At 38.9% G+C, this 20,304-nt stretch overlaps 1 protein-coding gene across 1 annotated transcript in view; it reads left to right on the top strand.

The window, feature by feature from the left end:
- LOC139974445 (ornithine decarboxylase-like) overlaps positions 1-20,304 on the top strand; it is a 77,634-nt gene that overhangs the window by 29,199 nt on the left and 28,131 nt on the right. The window contains exons 7-10 of the mRNA XM_071981609.1: positions 10,078-10,243; positions 14,732-14,909; positions 16,108-16,241; positions 16,779-16,905. Of these exons, the coding sequence (XP_071837710.1) occupies positions 10,078-10,243; positions 14,732-14,909; positions 16,108-16,241; positions 16,779-16,905 (605 nt within the window). The remainder of the gene's footprint in view (positions 1-10,077; positions 10,244-14,731; positions 14,910-16,107; positions 16,242-16,778; positions 16,906-20,304) is intronic.

The raw sequence follows: 20,304 nt of genomic DNA, 5'->3' as shown, positions 1-20,304 counted from the left end.
TAACTAATAGGAACAGGATATATTCATACTCTACCATACTGTACATTTGCCTTGAAGTGTTACATGAAAGTACAGTTTACTTGTACAGTAGAAAGCTGCACATAAATATCTATACAGGTGAACACATGTCTTCATTCACTTACAATAAATTTGCCTCACTGTATGAACATGGAGTGCTTGGTTGGGTTCTCCTTTTGAGATGAACTTTACCTATAATGTAATAGTAACATAAATATCTCTTCAAAGGTTGTTAGTCAATGCTGTATTGGAAATACACCTCGAAAGAGATCGTCAACTTTCCTGTCAGGGAGTTACTTATCCAGTGTGGCATCACAAAATGGGCAACAGATGTATTACGTAGGGCTCAGTTTTAGACACACAGTATGAATCAATATAATATTCAAATTATGTGTAGCAGGTATGAAATGTTTGAACTGTTTCATATCAAATGCTAATAGAAATATATAACTTTTTACTTCCTACATTGCAGTTTTCATATACAGTATTGTAGAGCAGTGTATGAATTATTACTTGTTTCATACGAGACACAAGGTTCTGAACCTTCAAAATTGCCTCACAAAATTTGAACGCTTACTAATTTATTCACCACTCATTTAGTGTAGTTGGTTGATTGTTGTTTATATAACCCCTAAATATTGAGAAGATGGAGGGATAGTACGTGCATCCCATGATATCAGAGGATTAGGAAGTGTATCCGATAAGATTGCTGGTTAGTGAAAGAGAATAAGCGGGTAGATTCCTGTTTTAATTGTTGGTTACTTGATTGGCAAGTAACCCGTGCAGTCAAGTTGGCGAGTATAAATTTTATTGGCTATTAATTGACTTTTAAATTGCTCCACAAATTGGTATGGTAAAAGCTAAAAAAAAATTTAAGGTTTGCAAAATTCAAACCCTTTTAAATTTCTAAAAGTCGAGTCCCAATGGAGATGTGAAACTTCAAATGATTTGACTTTCCCCATATACTGTATGTAGTAGAATCTCCTTGCTGTTTTAGATCCATGGGAGGTCAAAGGTCCAGTAACTAGGTACCTGCAGTATCACCATCAGCCAAGGTTAGCTCGCAAAGTACTCTTGTGCTAGATATGCAACGTATTTAAAGGCAAGTAACTGCTGGGAGGGGTTTCCCTTTTTGATTCCTTGCCCGAAGGCTCAAGGAATCTATGCGATGGTGATTGCGTGTGTGTGTATGTGACACCCTTGGCTCGTAAACACGATAACTCAACAATGGCAAGTTGGATTGAAGTCATACAGGTTAGTACATAGATGCGCCATACTGAGTAGATGGATCCTATTGATGTCGATGCTCATCTCATGAATAATAATGAGGTCACGGGGTCAAACGTGAAAATCTCCAAATGCTTTTAACTCCGCAACCGAAAGACAGAAGTTATTCATACTTGGTAATAATGTGTTGGTAGATATTGGGTACATGGATACATATGTTCAAGTTAATATTATGCATATTTATTAGGGGGCAGGGCTTAAGTTTATAGCACTAAAATAGCTTGTAAACATGGTAACTGAACAACGACAAGTTGGACTGAAGTCATACTTGGTACATATATGTGCCATAGTGAGTAGAAGAGCCAGTGTAGGACTTTCACGGTCGTCCGGTCGTCCGTGACGACTAGAAATTACGTCGGACTACCAAATCTTTCAAAATGTTGTGTGGTTGGTTGTCCTTCGGACGACCAAAAAAAATGAAGGCTTTGAAGAATTATTGAGCCTAATTATATTTCATTAAAAATGAAAGTCAATTTAATTAAATAGTTTCTGAATAACACCCAAACCAAACATGAATTATTTAAAAACATGCGCGAAATATTAACTTTACAGCATTGTTAGAAAAAACTTTTCACTAATAAAGTCGCCTAACGTTAGTCTCTAATGATGTACCCAGAAAACAAATGAGACTTGTGGCCAAATGTCAGTGCAATGCATTTTGTACGGTGTTGTAACAACAGTCGATCAGACACTGACAGTCTATAGGCCGAGTGAAAATGCATTGCTGGACAATGGGGGAAATCTAGCCTATACTGCTGAATTTGTGACGCAGTTATAAGATATCCATGGAATACTTTCAGTATTGCTGTTATCTTCAACCACATGGTTGCCTAACAGCACACTAAGTCAATTGGGGAAATCTAGCCTATACCGCTGAATTTGTGACGCAGTTATAAGGTATCCATGGAATACAGTAATGTTATTAGCGAAAAAATACTGACAACTTTTAATTTAAATTGTCACGAACGGAAACTGATGAAAATTTTAAAATGACAAATTAGAGTAGCTATATTACGTGATGAAATGAAAAGAGATTAAATCTGTTTTACAATCTTTAAAAAGTTACAACAAAACTGTTGATATTATGAAACAAATTTCGTTCGGCAAAGCCCCGTTTCTAGACTGCCTTACAAGGAACAGCGTGCACTATACCTCACCAGTTTACAAATGCAGTGTTTACCCCTAACATTTTTGGCACGTTTCCAAAAAACTTTTCATGTAGTAAACTATTTTGGCTCCACTCTAGAATTAATAAGGTCAGTCAGTAAAGGATCGGTTAAGTTATGCGAAATATTATCTTAGACGTTCAAAAGTAGGTAAATATCCCCGTAACATTAAGGTAGGTAAAACACACCTCAAAGCCAACCGACTCCTCTGCATGAACAAAACAATCTATTCCCCATGATACACGAGGCACAGTCTATAACATACAGACATAGCACGATATCAAGGCCCAATGGCTAAAGTATGGCCATCTTTATGAAAGTAAACCTTTTAATATCATGTTTTAGGCCACTTGGCATGATCAACTTATTTCAAAGTATTGTTTCCATGTCCTTCTAGAAAACGTCAACTTCGTAAAATACAATTAGTTGTGTTTCTGTTGTTACGTGAGATCCGTAACCGACGAAGTGGTTAGGCTATATGCTTTACACTTAACTATGGTAGGATATTAATTTTTCCTTTTTTTGTGGAAATTCTAGAAAATACTTTCTTTTCCCCGCGCTTCACACCAGATGTGGTCTGACGGTTTGTTCATAAATGGGTGAACTAGAGCCTTGTTTACATGGCATTAGCTGCATTTAGCACGATATGCCAGTTTCGCGTGAATTTTTCGAAAGTATTTTGCTCGATCTTTCGTAAAGTTTGAAAGGTGTACCAACTTACTGTTCGTACACATTGGTAATTTCTCTACTGATTTTCAGTTTTTTTCTCTATACAGTCAATGTTGTAAAGGACGGGTTTTCGAAGTTCAAAAGTCAGTAAATGAAGTTGAAATTATCGTCATTTGTTCAATCCTCAAAAAATATCGTTTTGAAAAAAAAATTATCGCGATAATAATAATTTTCGATATATCGCTCAAACCCTACGTGATAGTCTCAGATACAATTCAAATGCATCTTCGTACCACCAGTGAATGTACGTAACAAATATGAGACAAGGCCTAACGGTATGATATTTGAGTGCAGACATTATGATAGTCTTTACCACAAGCTTCGTTATCTCTACACAGGTAAAAGTAAACGTTGCAAGTAATTGTTGTTAAACAAGTTACTTACTTCGTGTTCATTGAGCACTAAAAATGCAAGAATGTTTGCAGACAATCGGTAGGGACTATTAGCCAATCAAATCACAGGAATCTTGGTAAAGCATCATTGTCTATTTTTAGCATGAAAATCTCTGTAATGAAGTTTTGGTAGCCCTGTACCTTGCGGTTGATTGTTATGATATATATTTATTTTCAAACAAATTCAATGATCTGTAGGAGTAGGAGAACTTTTGATTCTTGTCAGAAAAAGAAATAATGAAAGATGTTCATTCAAAAATATGTTTTGTTATGTTTTCCGTTGACCTAGTTGTGAGTGTGTACTTGGGGATTGCAAGCAATTTGAAGATTTTGCATCCCTGGCCAAAACATTGCGTCCCATACCCAGAATCCTGTGTTCGTAACAATGCTGGAATTCTTTCGTTATTGCTGTTATCTTAGACCACATGGTAGCATAACTCAATGGAAATATCTTGCCTAACCATAGGTTTGCCCTCAAAAAAATCACACTGCGTAGTATTTGGGTAATAAATAAGGAACCGGGTAGTATCGCGTCGGGCGGGTATCAGGGTACCCGGATACCCGTGCAAACACGTTTTGAAAACAGTACACAATAACATGGTTATATGCTAAACTAATAAAGCTTTGGTTTACACAATCAGATTGAGCACTAAAATGTTTTGTTTTGTATTATTTGTGTTCATTTGCAATTTTGGTGGAAAATTTGGAAGGACTACCAAGTTTTTTGCAGGACTACCAAATATTTGAAAATCCTTGAAACTGGTAGTCCTTCGGACAACCTTCTCAAATTCCTGAAAATCCAACACTGAGAGCCTATTGATTTTGTTGCTCATCTCAAGAATATTAATAAGGTCACAGGGTCAAATGTAAACATTTTCAGAATTGAACCATACTTTGTGAGAAGGTGTTGATAGATAGCGGGTACATGATAATGTATGTTCAATCTGATAGTATGCACATTTATTAGGGGGCAGGGCTTGAGTTGATTTTGCTAAAAATAGCTGGTAAACATGGTAAGTTAATATTTTTAGTAGGTAGGTCCACAGTCAGTGAAAGAACCTTGCTGATCAATTTAATCAACATTGACGAAAGCTTGGGATTATAATCTCAATTGGCAAGGAATCAAAATAAGCCCTGGCTTTCTGGTTAAATTTTGTTGTTGTTTTAATTCTTGATATGAAGATGTCTATTAAATTCTGCTGGGTGTTTCATATCTATCAGATAAAAATTATGAAGTAATATAAATATCTATTTATTTCTCATCATGTACATAGTCTGGAACTGATTAAAGTCTCTGTTTGCAGTCATACTAGACAAAGTAAATATGGTTCTCAATTGTCAGACAGAAATTGTTAAGAACATTTAAATGTGATGAACAGGTGATAACAGTTTCAATGAGTAACTGTTTGGCAAACAGGAATACAAGGGAGGGGGCAGGTGTTGGGGAAGGGGAAAAGGACAGACTTCAAATCAAGTTGTTATATTGTCCTGGATACTTATTCATAAATTTTTGGCTTAAACAAGAAATAGGGTAAGGGGTGACCGGGGGGGGTGGTGATGGGGACAGAGGCCAGAAAACCAGGAGGGGCAACAACAAAAAAATCGATATGTCGTTTATTTACAAAAATTGTGACGTTTCTGCTTCAAGCATAATTTTGATGAATTGCGTACCCTTGAAAGCCAGTTGTTGGTTTAGTTCAATGAATCTCTATCGTTTACCGTGCCTAATGTACAGTACTGGCATTAAAACCAGTCCGGTCTAGCAACTGTTGATGATTTTACCAGATGATGGTATTGAGAGCCTTTTAATTATTACAGTAACAATGCCAATTAAGTGTGTGCTGCCCAAACTCTTCTTCATACTGTGTACCAGTAGTGTGTAATAATTATGTGAATTGTAAATTGGAACATTTAGAAATTTTCAAAATGGAGCTTAATTTGATCAATTTGATTTTGACTACTTACTAATAATACTGATGAACTGAATTTTTTATATTATTGGACTTTTAAGGATAACTTTTGGCACAAAATTAACTTGGATATGTTGTAGATTGTTCAAAAACATTGTTATCAGTCCAGCTGTTAGAACATTTATTTTTTCAGAAATGTCCCTTTAAAACAGATCTGGTCCATCAATTAAAGTGACTGGACTATATAGTCTAATACAAAGACTGTTAGGTCAGTTCCTCAGATCTTAGCAACACAAAATGCAACATTTGTCAAAACATGAGAATTTTATGGCCTCAAATGACATCTGATTTGTCAAAGGACAGATAGATAGATATTTATTCAGCCAATCATATCAAAAAATACAATGAAAATTGGTTGATAACAAGAGCTCAAAACATTAAACATTGTAAACAACAAATAAGACTTATAATAATGCACATAGATATGAAAACGTTCCTATAAAATATTAAGATGAACAAAATATAAAATGTACCTACAAAATATTAAAGCGTATAAAAATATATAAGTGCCCTCATATCCAATATAAAGTCTACAAAGTTTAAAATTGTTTACTGTGTTCTGTGTTGTGGACTATGTGCAATGCTAAGGTGCTCTGTTGTTTATATATGGAGTTCAAAGAAAATGTTTTTGGTCAAGTTATAGAAAACAGTGGATTAAAAATTAACATGTATGTCTGTACTGAGGATTGAACTTTAAAGGAGCATTCCATAGATTCAGAATATTTTAACTTAGGTGAATATCTTGAAAATCAGTATATTTGTAGAAATATTTCCAGCACTACAATTTGTCCTTTGGAGGGAATGACATATCAGGACTGAAATTCTACCTAAAGTCTTCTTTCAAGCATTGAATAGCTGCATCAAAAGCCTTTTAATCAATATGCTGCTTTAAGCTCAAGGGTTAAATACAATTAGTTCATTAGGTCTGTCATAATTGCACTCAAACTGCCAGTAGACGTATGTAGGAGGCATATTATCTCCCTGCTTTACCATAACAGATGGACAGGCTGCGAGAACATTGCCATTGATTTTGAAGGCTTGTAAGTGCTTGTGCTTTCAGTAGCATTCAGCTCAGGGTAATGAAAACTGGTGATGTTGACTGCACTGTTGCCAAGGATACTGTTTTGTTTGGGGGGGGGGGGGGGGGAGGGTGCGTGTGGTTACTGTATAGGATATATATCATTTGCAACCTCAATATATTGTGAGATGTTTACATACAACTATGCTATGAAGTTATGATATTTGTATTGTTTCTCTCATACCCATATTTGACAGGAAATGTCAAGATGGCCTCAGTAGATCAGGCTGTAGGGCTGCAATAATAGTCCATAAACCATTTCTTGTATATTGTTTCCTAGATAATGCAGAGGTACTTAGGCAGCCAGCAATGTTTTTACCCATTCCACATACATCTTGAAGAACTCTTTCCATTCCATGCCCTTTCATTCTTCTGACCTTTATGGTCACACCACACCCACCCCACCCCCATTGCCCCCCCCCCATCCTCAAAACATACAGGCACAGTACAACAGTATAGTACTATATCTTGGAAGTACACCCTCAGAGAAGAACCTTTTCAGGGCATAAACTCTTTCCCCCTCATCCCCAGTACTCTCCTCTAACTGCCCCTCTTCACCACCCTGTACCCCCCCCAAAAAAAATGGTACAGTCCAGTTCAAGAATACCCTCCACATCATAGTCATAACAATGGGCTAATTTGATAGCTGTGGAATAAATAAAATGCACAAACAAAACTCCTATTGCAAACTTGCACCACCTTAACACAAGTGTAATTATCATTATTTTTTTTTTATAATATCAGCCTGCTATAAGTTTGTTTTCTTCTTATAAAGAGTTATTGCAAGATGAATAAGTTACATCCCAATAGCCAATATCCCCGGCCTATGTAAACAATGCCATTGCTTGTATGATCAATCTATAAAAATACCATTCAGTACTGTACGCCTGATATGAATGGAAGGTGTTTGCAATTCCCAAATATTACCATTATAAGCTTTACTTTGTATTGTATGTAGGCCTATTATTCAAACTTTGATAAAGAGCCAAATGGTTTTGGGGCATGGCTTTGACTCTAGTTTGGTCTTTTGTGTTCCTGTTTATTAAGCCTGCCTTGCTAACCTTCATTACTATGGACAGATGAGAGGCCTCAAATACCAGCTTAAGTTGCTTGCATTCAACAGCCTGCTGTTAACAGCCCCTTGCTCACACCTAACCATAGAACTGTTATGGAGCCCATACAGAATATGCTCAACAGTATGGCGTATGGTAGGACAGTCCATGCGTAAGCTGTCCAAACTACCCTGATATTAAAAATAAATATGCAATCATAATACTGCAAGATAACAACAAAGAAACTTATTTGTGTGTATGGCAGTTATAACCAAACTTTGTAGGCCCTGAGCAAAAAAACAAACTCATAAATTTAGTGCACACTGTGTAACTTCCAGAAATGCTTACCAAACCATCACAAAAATCAACATGGCACTACTACAATACAATATGCAAAATATTTAAATATTCAAAACTTTTTAAGTACAAAAGTTTTAATATTATGAAGAAGATCAATTAGCCCTCTTTGAAAACTATTGAACTGATTATTCCCCCCCCCCCCAATAAATAACCTTGTATTTTGATACGGTTGTATTATGTGAAAAATGGCAGCTAGCTGTGTATTGTGGTGAGCCTTTAGGAGCCAATTTTCAAAGCGAGCGTATTCAGTCAAAGAGGAAGCGGTCAACTTAAAAGTCAAATATTGGAGTTTACATTACTAAATAATATAAATCCCTGCCTTTGTTATTCCTTAAGTTTAACAATTTGCTGGCAATTTTACCAGTTACTGTAAGTTAATGAACTAGGGTACTACTGTACATTGCTATGCGATTTATTAATTGAAATCAGACCAAGATTTGTCAATATCGATATAAAATGGTGAATTAAAATCTACGATCTAGAAGAAACTTAATACCTTGCTAGAAATGTGGAATCCATGTATGGATTCATGCTATGAACAATGTATTTCATTTCCAAGATTTGTTTAAAGGGGCTATATAGTGTCTCTCCCCCCCCCAGGGGCTTTTTAGTGTCGCTCCCCCAAGGGGCTATTTAGTGTACACTGTATCTTCCCACCCCCCCCCCAGACCACACACAACTGGATCTTCAATTGACCAATTTGATGGTGTCTCTGATTGTATTGGAACAATTAATTGTATGACACATGTAATAATTTAGTGTTAGCATTTTCAAAGGCTCTGAATTTGTTCTCGTGTTGAATAATACTATAGTTCCTTTGTAGAAACTACTAGACCTGTGTACACACTTACATATAGTAACACTACCATTTTGAATAGTACTCTGGGATGCGATACTGGATAAATTATGCCCTGTGATATTGGTAATGAAGAGATTGTGTTTCAGTTATTAATTAATTTTTAATACAATTTATTATTGTTGTTGTTGACAAAGTTTGTACAAGGTTGTCTTTGAAAGCATTTTGGAATGTTGTTCCATCAGTGCTTCTGCTTGTTTCACTTGTAGTCCTCTAAGGAATTAAAAGGATCAAGAAGTAAAATAGGGAATGCAGGGTAAAATAGGAAAGGCAGGGTAAAATAGGAAAGGCAGGGTAAAAAATGGAATGCAGGGTAAAATAGGGATTGCAGGGTAAAATAGGGAATGCAGGGTAAAATAGGGAATGCAGGGTAAAATAGGAAAGGCAGGGTAAAATAGGAATGGCCGGGTAAAAAAGGGAATACAGGGTAAACTAGAGAATGCAGGGTAAAATAGGGATTGCAGGGTAAAATAGGGAATGCAGGGTAAAATAGGGAATGCAGGGTAAAATAGGGAAGGCAGGGTAAAATAGGGAAGGCAGGGTAAAATAGGGAAGGCAGGGTAAAATAGGGAATGCAGGGTAAAATAGGGAATGCAGGGTAAAATAGGAAAGGCAGGGTAAAATAGGAATGGCCGGGTAAAAAAGGGAATACAGGGTAAACTAGAGAATGCAGGGTAAAATAGGGATTGCAGGGTAAAATAGGGAATGCAGGGTAAAATAGGGAATGCAGGGTAAAATAGGGAAGGCAGGGTAAAATAGGGAAGGCAGGGTAAAATAGGGAAGGCAGGGTAAAATAGGGAATGCAGGGTAAAAATAGGGAAGGCAGGGTAAAATAGGGAAGGCAGGGTAAAATAGGGGAATGCAGGGAATAATTTATCCGTTATTGCAATACAAAATGCTATGCAAATTGGGCAAATTGCTTTACAAGTGCAAAGATGCATAGTAGACATGTTCATAACCTCCAAAACTGCTACGCAAAATTAATCTCCAAAATGAATATTTTGGTGGTTATAACCATCTGCTTTATAAAGTGTCTCACTACTAAATTATATGTGTTTACCTGTGTTATTATAATGTTGTCTAGTTATTTTCCCAATTAGCTAATATATGTCATTTTTATCTACGGTGGGGTCAAATGATTTAATATTCTCATTTTTATTCCGCTGCAGTTTCCATGTTGGCAGTGGATGTAGAGACGCTACTGCCTACAGCCAAGCCATCAGTAGTGCTCGTGAAGTCATGAATACCGGCGTGAAGATAGGATTCGATATGCGAGTGTTGGATATCGGGGGAGGCTTTCCTGGTCAAGAGAGTGTGCAGTTAAAGTTTAAGGAGGTACGTCAATAAGTGGTTGTAGTGTCAACCATTTCTATGTTAGGAGATCACCTGTAAATATTTCAATGCCTGCATCTCATAGTTACCATGGCCCCAAAATTTCCCGTTTGCCAGCGTGAAAAAACGGGCACTGCCAAGCAAGTTTCTGTCAGTGGACATGAAGAACTAAAACACAGAGTGAGTCAGTTGGCAACAGTCAGCCAAAGCATGGACATTATGTCTGTACCTTACATAAGCCCTGTATTACTGCTTATTACCAGCCAATGATAATGTGCTGCCATCAAAAGCCCATTCTGTTAATGATGTTTGTCATTCAGGAAAGTGCCAGTGAGGACTTGATTATAGCTAGTAGCTTTTATTAGCACTGACATTTGTAAATATAAATAGGGAGCTCAATAAATATCAGGGTTCCCATCTTCAAAATTGTCATAACAATTTAATAAACAGTAGTTTTCTTTATATACTGGTAGTATGGATTAGTAATTGATAAACAACAAACAACACAAATTTGCATCTTTGTCATGGTTCAAATATGCTCTTTTAATTAACTTGTTTTGTCGCGCATAGTAAACGTAGCAGCCTACTTCATTGTTACTGTATACAAGCAAAAGAGAGAGAGCCGGGTCTGTAACAGTACTCACCAGGATTGCTCAGAATGTTCCATGAGCATAATACAATCATGCGAATAAGGGGTAAATCAACGGTCTAGCGTGCGTTACTCACAGGATTAATGCACGATCGGGGGATAATGCAAGCGATGCACGAGGGCGGAGCCCGAGTGCATCCAGCGATTGCATTAACACCCGGAGTGCATTAATTATGTGAGTAACGCACGCTAGACCGTTGATTAACCCTGTTCATTCATACACTACCATTTGTGTGGGGGAAAAATAAAACAAAACATTTTTGGTTACATATAACCAAAGATTTATTAAAGTGATGCCCCGTAATTTTACCGTGCGCTACTCACAGGATTAACCACGGTCAGCTGACCTGAATGGACCAATAGGATTTAGGAATCTTTACTAAGTATGAATGAACATCCATTCATCCATGAAAACATGTTTATTGTGCTAGTCCTTGTGATATGGTTGCCTTGTGGTACATTACAAGTTGTTTATACTACCAACAAGCATTCATTCTTGCTTGAGTGCATGGTGTCTGGTACTGGGTAAATAAGATGTTAAAAAGGCAATTTGTTTTTAGCCATATTTGTCCCATAGCAATAAAGTTCTTCAGCTTAGACTGGCCAAGTTTTCTTTCAGATAATTTTAAATTCTTTGTTTGTATCTGAATCCAGGTTTGGGCCACAGAACCTTTGTCCGAAATAAATGTTGTTGTTTCTTTAAACAAATAAATCTTTGTAAATGGACAATGGAAAACTGGGAAATCATTGAAAATTTTGAAGGGGGCAAAGATTATTTTGGTCAGAATGGGGATAGAACCAGCAACTCGACAATTTGCACTGATTTGAATACCATCCTAGCCACCAAAAAAAATAATGTTTTGGCCTTTTCAGATTATACACTCTGAACATGTCAATGGAAATCAGAATTCTATGGTTTCATGCCAACTTGTGAGAAGGGAGTTTATGGTTGATATATCATGATCCATACATGCCACAAAAGTATCAAAAATATGCACAAAAAAAAGCCCAAAATTTAAAAAAAAGAATGTTTGCTATTATTGTTCAAGTAATTATATTTCCAGCAAGAGTGGGAAGGTAATCTGAAAGCGTTCCACTTCATCCACCCACATGTTCTCATCTTTTTGTGTCGTCGTACACCTCGAGAACCAAATTTTCCAGTAAAGACAGTAAAAGTAATCATCCTACCTACATCTTCCAGAGGGTGTTAGGGCCTACAGAAACAAACCTCTTTATAATATAACCATCAAATTCCTGAGAAAATTTCACAATGGAAACTTCACACAGTCTAAAGTGTAAAGGTTATTACCCACAGGTCTGGTATTATTAAAATGAAAAACATGGTCGCTGTTACACACCTTTCAGAGTCGAGTTGACATTTTGTTAATATTTATCTATTTATTTATTTTACAGAATTTCTATAGCGCCTTTAATATGCAATATAAAATCGCTCTAAGGGGCATTACAATAAAACATACAAATCAAGAAAATAAACTATAAATGAATGTTAAAGATACAGATATACAAAGGTAAAAAGGGATTAAATAGTAGAAAGGCAAAATTAGTGCAAAATTCAATTTCATTGTAAAAAAGGGAAACTGTCCAGCCACCATTTTTAAATTGTCTTTATTGATAGAGAACTAGTAACTTGAACAAGCATGTGAGAAATAAGGGCGAAATAAATACAAAATACAAAATAAATACAAATACAAATTAAAAAAATAAAAATAAATAAAAATTTTCTTCGTCCTTTATGTTAGTTTTGATTGCATTTCTTTCCCTGACCTATGAACAGTTTTTTTCTCCAACAACTAACCATTAGAAGCAGTTATGACTTTGCTCTATATAAAGTCAATGAGTAAATTAATGTGTAAGGTTATGGTTACTTTTGTCCTTTAGGAGCGATGTATTAAAAATATTAAAAAATTTGTAACCACTTGCTATAATTACTTACTACTCCAATAATGGACAGGACTTTAATGAGGTTCTTAGCACTCTAGTTGCTGTTATAAGTGATTCTCCTGATCAGCTACTTTGCATATAAATCCAATAATCACTCTATCTTAATATATTAAGTGCTGCATGAGCGAGGGCGGGCGCCTTAACTGTTGGTATGTTATCTGCGGTTGTCATTTGAACAGTTTTCAAGATGGTACAAGGACAGTGCTGTGAACTTGATAGTACTGTTCAATTTTAATCTGTTTGTCGGTGATGGCATGCAATAGCCAAATAACAATGTGCAAAAGCGAGAGTGCTGTTCTGTTTGCGCTTGTATTTAAACGTATATTCGTTTAGTTTCATTGAGCTTTTGCTCATCTAATAATTAAGTGTCAGATTTGTAGGAACAAAGTAGCATTCTGAGGGGAGGGGTGTTCTGGGGAAGAGGGGAGGGAGGAGTTATGCTGGGCAAGAGTGATGGGAGGGGTTGTGCTGGGCAAGAGGCATGGGAGGGGTTGTGCTGGGAAAGAGGGAAGGGAGGGGTTGTGCTGGGAAAGAGGGAAGGGAGGGGTTATGCTGGGCAAGAGTGATGGGAGGGGTTTTGCTGGGCAAGAGGCATGGGAGGGGTTGTGCTGGGCAAGGGGAAGGGAGGGGTTGTGCTGGGCAAGAGGGAAGGGAGGGGTTGTGCTGGGGAAGAGGGAAGGGAGGGGTTGTGCTGGGCAAGAGGGAAGGGAGGGGTTGTGCTGGGAAAGAGGGAAGGGAGGCATTGTGCTGGGAAAGAGGGAAGGGAGGGGTTATGCTGGGCAAGAGTGATGGGAGGGGTGTTCTGGGGAAGAGGGGAGGGAGGGTTGTGCTGGGGAAGAGGGAAGGGTTGTGCTGGGAAAGAGGGAAGGGAGGCGTTGTGCTGGGAAAGAGGGAAGGGAGGGGTTATGCTGGGCAAGAGTGATGGGAGGGGTTGTGCTGGGCAAGAGGCATGGGAGGGGTTGTGCTGGGAAAGAGGGAAGGGAGGGGTTGTGCTGGGAAAGAGGGAAGGGAGGGGTTATGCTGGGCAAGAGTGATGGGAGGGGTTTTGCTGGGCAAGAGGCATGGGAGGGGTTGTGCTGGGCAAGGGGAAGGGAGGGGTTGTGCTGGGGAAGAGGGAAGGGAGGGGTTGTGCTGGGGAAGAGGGAAGGGAGGGTTGTGCTGGGAAAGAGGCATGGGAGGGGTTGTGCTGGGAAAGAGGGAAGGGAGGGGTTATGCTGGGCAAGAGTGATGGGAGGGGTTGTGCTGGGCAAGAGGCATGGGAGGGGTTGTGCTGGGCAAGGGGAAGGGAGGGGTTGTGCTGGGCAAGAGGGAAGGGAGGGGTTGTGCTGGGGAAGAGGAAAGGGAGGGGTGTGCTGAGGAAGAGGGAAGGGAGGGGTTATGCTGGGCAAGATTGATGGGAGGGGTTGTGCTGGGCAAGAGGGAAGGGAAGGGTTGTGCTGGGCAAGAGGGAAGGGAGGGGTTGTGCTGGGCAAGAGGGAAGGGAGGGGTTGTGCTGGGCAAGAGGGAAGGGAAATGAGAAGGGGATATACCAAGTAAATACCAATTTAAAAAGGCAATTTTGATCATGTTTTTGCTGTAATATTTGCAATATTCTGTAAGTAGTTGTCAGTAGGCTACATAAACACTATTCCTCTCCACCTGAAATACATTTTTTTGGGGAGGGGAGGGGAGAGGTGGAGGTTGAAGAGGTGTGTGTGTCATCAGAAATTGTTGTGAAAAATGTCCCAATGAAGGCTCATTGTTTGGCTTGAATGTGTGTCTCTCTTTAGGAATGTTTGCAATTTTCTAGGAAATGATCATTTGTGTCAATGACTATCATTTTTTTTAATTTCAGTCTTTTTATTTACCCTCACGATTGATTCGCTTTGTTTAAACCCTAGGTTGCCAACGTCATCAAACAGTCTCTGGAGAAACATTTTCCACCAGAATCTAAGATACGAGTGATTGCTGAGCCAGGCCGCTACTTTGTTGCATCGGCGTTTACCCTGGCTGTAAATGTAACGGCTAAACGGGTGGTCGCCAGAGATTGTCAGACCTTCAAGATCCCCAAGTCTAAAGGTGGGTACCTCTAGATGCAAATAAGTTTGTACCAATCTTCAGCCTAACTTCAAGAATAGGTCTGCTAGCTGGCACTGTGATACCAATTCACCGTTTAACACTGTAGAATTAAAATTGACAGACAGATCACCTATGGTTTTTGAGAATCATTCCATTTGCTAGGCCAAGCCTGAATAGTTTTACAAAATAATTGTCTCATTCTGTTTGCTTGTAGTGTCATGAATTGTTACCACCTGCAAAGTTGTTGCATGCTTGTTGCTATGATTGTCGTAAACAAAAGTTTCATGTGGTGCTCATGTGCTTGAGCATAAATTGTGAAATTATTGATTAATGGGGTTGCAACACCATACATATGTAGTAGGACACCTGTTTTTTTTTAATAAACATTACAGTTAATAGATTCACACTCTTAATGCCACTCAAATATCTAATTATGCATAAAAAAATGCAGACTGGTATTTTTGGTGAACAACTAAGACAATCACAGGATGCCGAATGTGTTTATGAAAATTTCAATGGTATTTCACTATGTAATTTGAAGCTTTTCAAAGAGTCAAATTGTTTCTTCATAAAGTCATTAACTTATTTTTTGTCATCACTTGAGTCTGGTGACTGATAAGTATGCAGAAAGACAGACAAAGCACAAGTGTTTGTCCCACAAAATAGATAAACATTTCATGTCCCTATAAACTAAGAACCTCTTTTAAGTTGAGCAAATCCTTGAGAGTATCTGTGGAGCTACTTACTGAACCTGGTACTGCAATTCTTACATAATAACTTGTCTTTTTTTTGACCAATAACCAACAATCATCTAACAAGCAAACCTCACCTACCAGACATTTCAAGGTTGGTATGGCTCTGTGCCACTGTTGTCAACCTACCCTCGTCCCAGTTGTTCATTACGTAGAGACTTGTTTTATAAAATAAATTTGTTTGATCATGGAATCAATGAATATTTATTTTTGCCTATGATTTTCTTTATTAGTGCTTTCTGTTACAGATACTGGACTAGGCTTACAGTATCTTTGTCATAATACTGGTGTAAGGGATTTGTGATAGGTGAGGGGCGGGGGGGGGGGGTGGAGGGCTAAGAAGGGATTGTTTGGTATTGTTTGTTTGTTCTTTCCTTATTGCCTTTCTCCTAATAGTACTCCCTTCGATGCAATTGTTTATGTTTTTGTGTTTTTTTTGCTTTCAGACCTGGTAGCCAATAGCGAGGCTCCTACTAAGTGCGACGAACCCGGTTTCATGTACTATGTGAATGATGGGGTATACGGCTCCTTTAACTGTCTGCTATACGATCATGCTACAGTCTTCCCTCAGCTGCTTGAGGTAATTCCTTTAGGATGTTTAACTTTTATTTGCAGGAATGATATACTCGTTTATTGGAAGGCTCAAGATAAGAAAAACTTGGTTTATATCAGAGTCAAAGAGCTTGAGGTGGGGGGATCAGGGTTAGGTTCAAAAATAGGAAAAAATAATGACTAAATACTCTGTTACTGCGTTCGTATAATGAGTGAATGTGGGGAAAATTGTTTGAAAGAGGAGTGAAAGAGCATACCTTTTCTTCCCCTTCCTTTCCCTTTCCCCTACCTTCCCCTCCCCCTTCCTCTTAGAGACAAATATGAGATTCTGTTCCTTACATTCTCTTGTATTATTCAATGTTGACGAGAATATTACATATTCAATGTTGAAGAGAATATTACAGATCCCATTATATATATTCACAGACTATTCCAAGCTATGACTTTAGAAGTTTTTGTGTCAAGAGTTGTAGTAGATTACGAAACAAAATGGTTACTTACACGCGGTACTTTAACTTGTCTACATCTTCTGCTATGCTGACCTGTATGAGTTTTAATTTTACAGGAACGAGGTCCAGAGGAACCGATGTTCTCCTCCAGTCTGTGGGGTCCATCTTGTGATGGCCTAGACAGAATCATTGAAAACACCCTTTTACCTGTTCTGGAGGTCGGAGAGTGGATCTACTTCAAAGGTAGGCTGGCTTTCATTAACATCAAACAGGCTTGGTAAACTGCAGATGTAGTCAGACAGTTTCATGGCTCCTTCAATTATAATTGGATGATGGTTGCAGTTTAGGCATTTCATTGATTTGCACTTTGGATACCCGCTAGGTGTCTGCACATATTTTAAGGAGAAGGTGAGTGTACCCTCAGTGGTATATTTGATACTGGGTAGGTGTCCGCAAATATTCCAAGGAGGAGGAAGAGAGTCTACTCTCGATGCTAACATGTCAATAATATATGATACCCGCTAGGTGTCCGCAAATATTCCAAGGAGAAGGTGAGTGTACCCTCAATGGTATATTTGATACCCGCTAGGTGTCCGCAAATATTCCAAGGAGGAGGAAGAGAGTCTACTCTCGATGCTAACATGTCAATAGTATTTGATACCCGCTAGGTGTCCGCAAATATTCCAAGGAGGAGGAAGAGAGTCTACTCTCGATGCTATCATGTCAATAATATTTGATACCCGCTAGGTGTCCGCAAATATTCCAAGGAGGAGGAAGAGAGTCTACTCTCGTTCTTACATGTCAATAATATTTGATGCCCGCTAGGTGTCCGCAAATATTCCAAGGAGGAGGAAGAGAGTCTACTCTCGATGCTAACATGTCAATAATATTTGATACCCTCTAGGTGTCCGCAAATATTCTAAGGAGAAGGTGAGTGTACCCTCAATGGTGTATTTGATACACGCTAGGTGTACTCAAATATTCCAAGGAGGAGGAAGAGAGTCTACTCTCGATGCTAACATGTCAGTAATATTTGATACCAGCTTGGTGTCCGTAAATATTCCAAGGAGGAGGAAGAGAGTCTACTCTCGATGTTATCATGTCAATAATATTTGATACCCGCTAGGTGTCCACAAATATTCCAAGGAGGATGAAGAGAGTCTACTCTCCATGCTATCATGTCAATAGTATATGATACCCGCTAGGTGTCCGCAAATATTCCAAGGAGAACGTGAGTGTACCCTCAATGGTACATTTGATACCTGCTAGGTGTCCGCTAATATTCCAATGAGGAGGAAGAGAGTCTATTCTCGATGCTAACATGTCATAATATTTGATACCCGCTAGGTGTCCGCAAATATTCCAAGGAGGAGGAAGAGAGTCTATTCTCGATGCTAACATGTCATAATATTTGATGCCCGCTAGGTGTCCGCAAATATTCTAAGCTGAAGGTGAGTGTACCCTCAATGGTATATTTGATACACGCTTGGTGTACTCAAATATTCCAAGGAGGATGAAGAGAGTCTAATCGTGATGCTAACATGTCAATAATATTTGATACCCGCTAGGTGTCCGCAAATATTCTAAGCTGAAGGTGAGTGTACCCTCAATGGTATATTTGATACACGCTAGGTGTACTCAAATATTCCAAGGAGGATGAAGAGAGTCTACTCTCGATGCTAACATGTCAGTAATATTTGATACCAGCTTGGTGTCCGCAAATATTCCAAGGAGGAGGAAGAGAGTCTACTCTCGATGATAACATGTCAATAATATTTGATACCCGCTAGGTATCCGCAAATATTCCAAGGAGGAGGAAGAGAGTCTACTCTCGATGCTATCATGTCAATAATATTTGATACCCGCTAGGTGTCCGCAAATATTCCAAGGAGGAGGAAGAGAGTCTACTCTCGATGCTAACATGTCAATAATATTTGATGCCCGCTAGGTGTCCGCTAATATGCCAATGAGGAGGAAGAGAGTCTATTCTCGATGCTAACATGTCATAATATTTGATACCCGCTAGGTGTCCGCAAATATTCTAAGCTGAAGGTGAGTGTACCCTCAATGGTATATTTGATACACGCTTGGTGTACTCAAATATCCCAAGGAGGAGGAAGAGAGTCTAATCGTGATGCTAACATGTCAGTAATATTTGATACCAGCTTGGTGTCCGCAAATATTCCAAGGAGGAGGAAGAGAGTCTACTCTCGATGCTAACATGTCAATAATATTTGATACCCGCTAGGTGTCCGCAAATATTCCAAGGAGGATGAAGAGAGTCTACTCTCGATGCTAACATGTCAATAATATTTGATGCCCGCTAGGTGTCCGCAAATATTCCAAGGAGAACGTGAGTGTACCCTCAATGGTATATTTGATACCCGCTAGGTGTCCGCTAATATTCCAAGGAGGAGGAAGAGAGTCTGTTCTCGATGGTAACATGTCATAATATTTGATGCCCGCTAGGTGTCCGCAAATATTCTAAGCTGAAGGTGAGTGTACCCTCAATGGTATATTTGATACACGCTTGGTGTACTCAAATATTCCAAGGAGGATGAAGAGAGTCTACTCTCGATGCTAACATGTCATAATATTTGATGCCCACTAGGTGTCCGCAAATATTCCAAGGAGGAGGAAGAGAGTCTATTCTCGATGCTAACATGTCATAATATTTGATACCCGCCAGGTGTCCGCAAATATTCCAAGGAGGATGAAGAGAGTCTACTCTCGATGCTATCATGTCAATAGTATATGATACCCGCTAGGTGTCGGCAAATATTCCAAGGAGAACGTGAGTGTATCCTCAATGGTATATTTGATACCCGCTAGGTGTCCGCTAATATTCCAGTGAGGAGGAAGAGAGTCTATTCTCGATGCTAACATGTCATGATATTTGATACCCGCTAGGTGTCCGCAAATATCCCAACGAGGAGGAAGAGAGTCTATTCTCGATGCTAACATGTCATAATATTTGATGCCCGCCAGGTGTCCGCAAATATTCCAAGGAGGAGGAAGAGAGTCTACTCTCGATGCTAACATGTCAATAATATTTGATACCCGCTAGGTGTCCGCAAATATTCTATGCTGAAGGTGAGTGTACCCTCAATGGTATATTTGATACACGCTTGGTGTACTCAAATATTCCAAGGAGGATGAAGAGAGTCTAATCGTGATGCTAACATGTCAATAATATTTGATACCCGCCAGGTGTCCGCAAATATTCTAAGCTGAAGGTGAGTGTACCCTCAATGGTATATTTGATACACGCTAGGTGTACTCAAATATTCCAAGGAGGATGAAGAGAGTCTACTCTCGATGCTAACATGTCAGTAATATTTGATACCAGCTTGGTGTCCGCAAATATTCCAAGGAGGAGGAAGAGAGTCTATTCTCGATGCTAACATGTCATAATATTTGATACCCGCTAGGTGTCCGCAAATATCCCAAGGAGGAGGAAGAGAGTCTATTCTCGATGCTATCATGTCATAATATTTGATGCCCGCTAGGTGTCCGCAAATATTCCAAGGAGGAGGAAGAGAGTCTACTCTCCATGCTAACATGTCAATAATATTTGATACCCGCTAGGTGTCCGTAAATATTCTATGCTGATGGTGAGTGTACCCTCAATGGTATATTTGA

Source organism: Apostichopus japonicus, chromosome 9 (assembly GCF_037975245.1).
Source record: "Apostichopus japonicus isolate 1M-3 chromosome 9, ASM3797524v1, whole genome shotgun sequence".
Taxonomy (NCBI): Eukaryota; Metazoa; Echinodermata; class Holothuroidea; order Aspidochirotida; family Stichopodidae; genus Apostichopus; species Apostichopus japonicus.
Note: the sequence above shows the minus strand (reverse complement) of the source record. Positions and strands in the feature narration are given on the sequence as shown.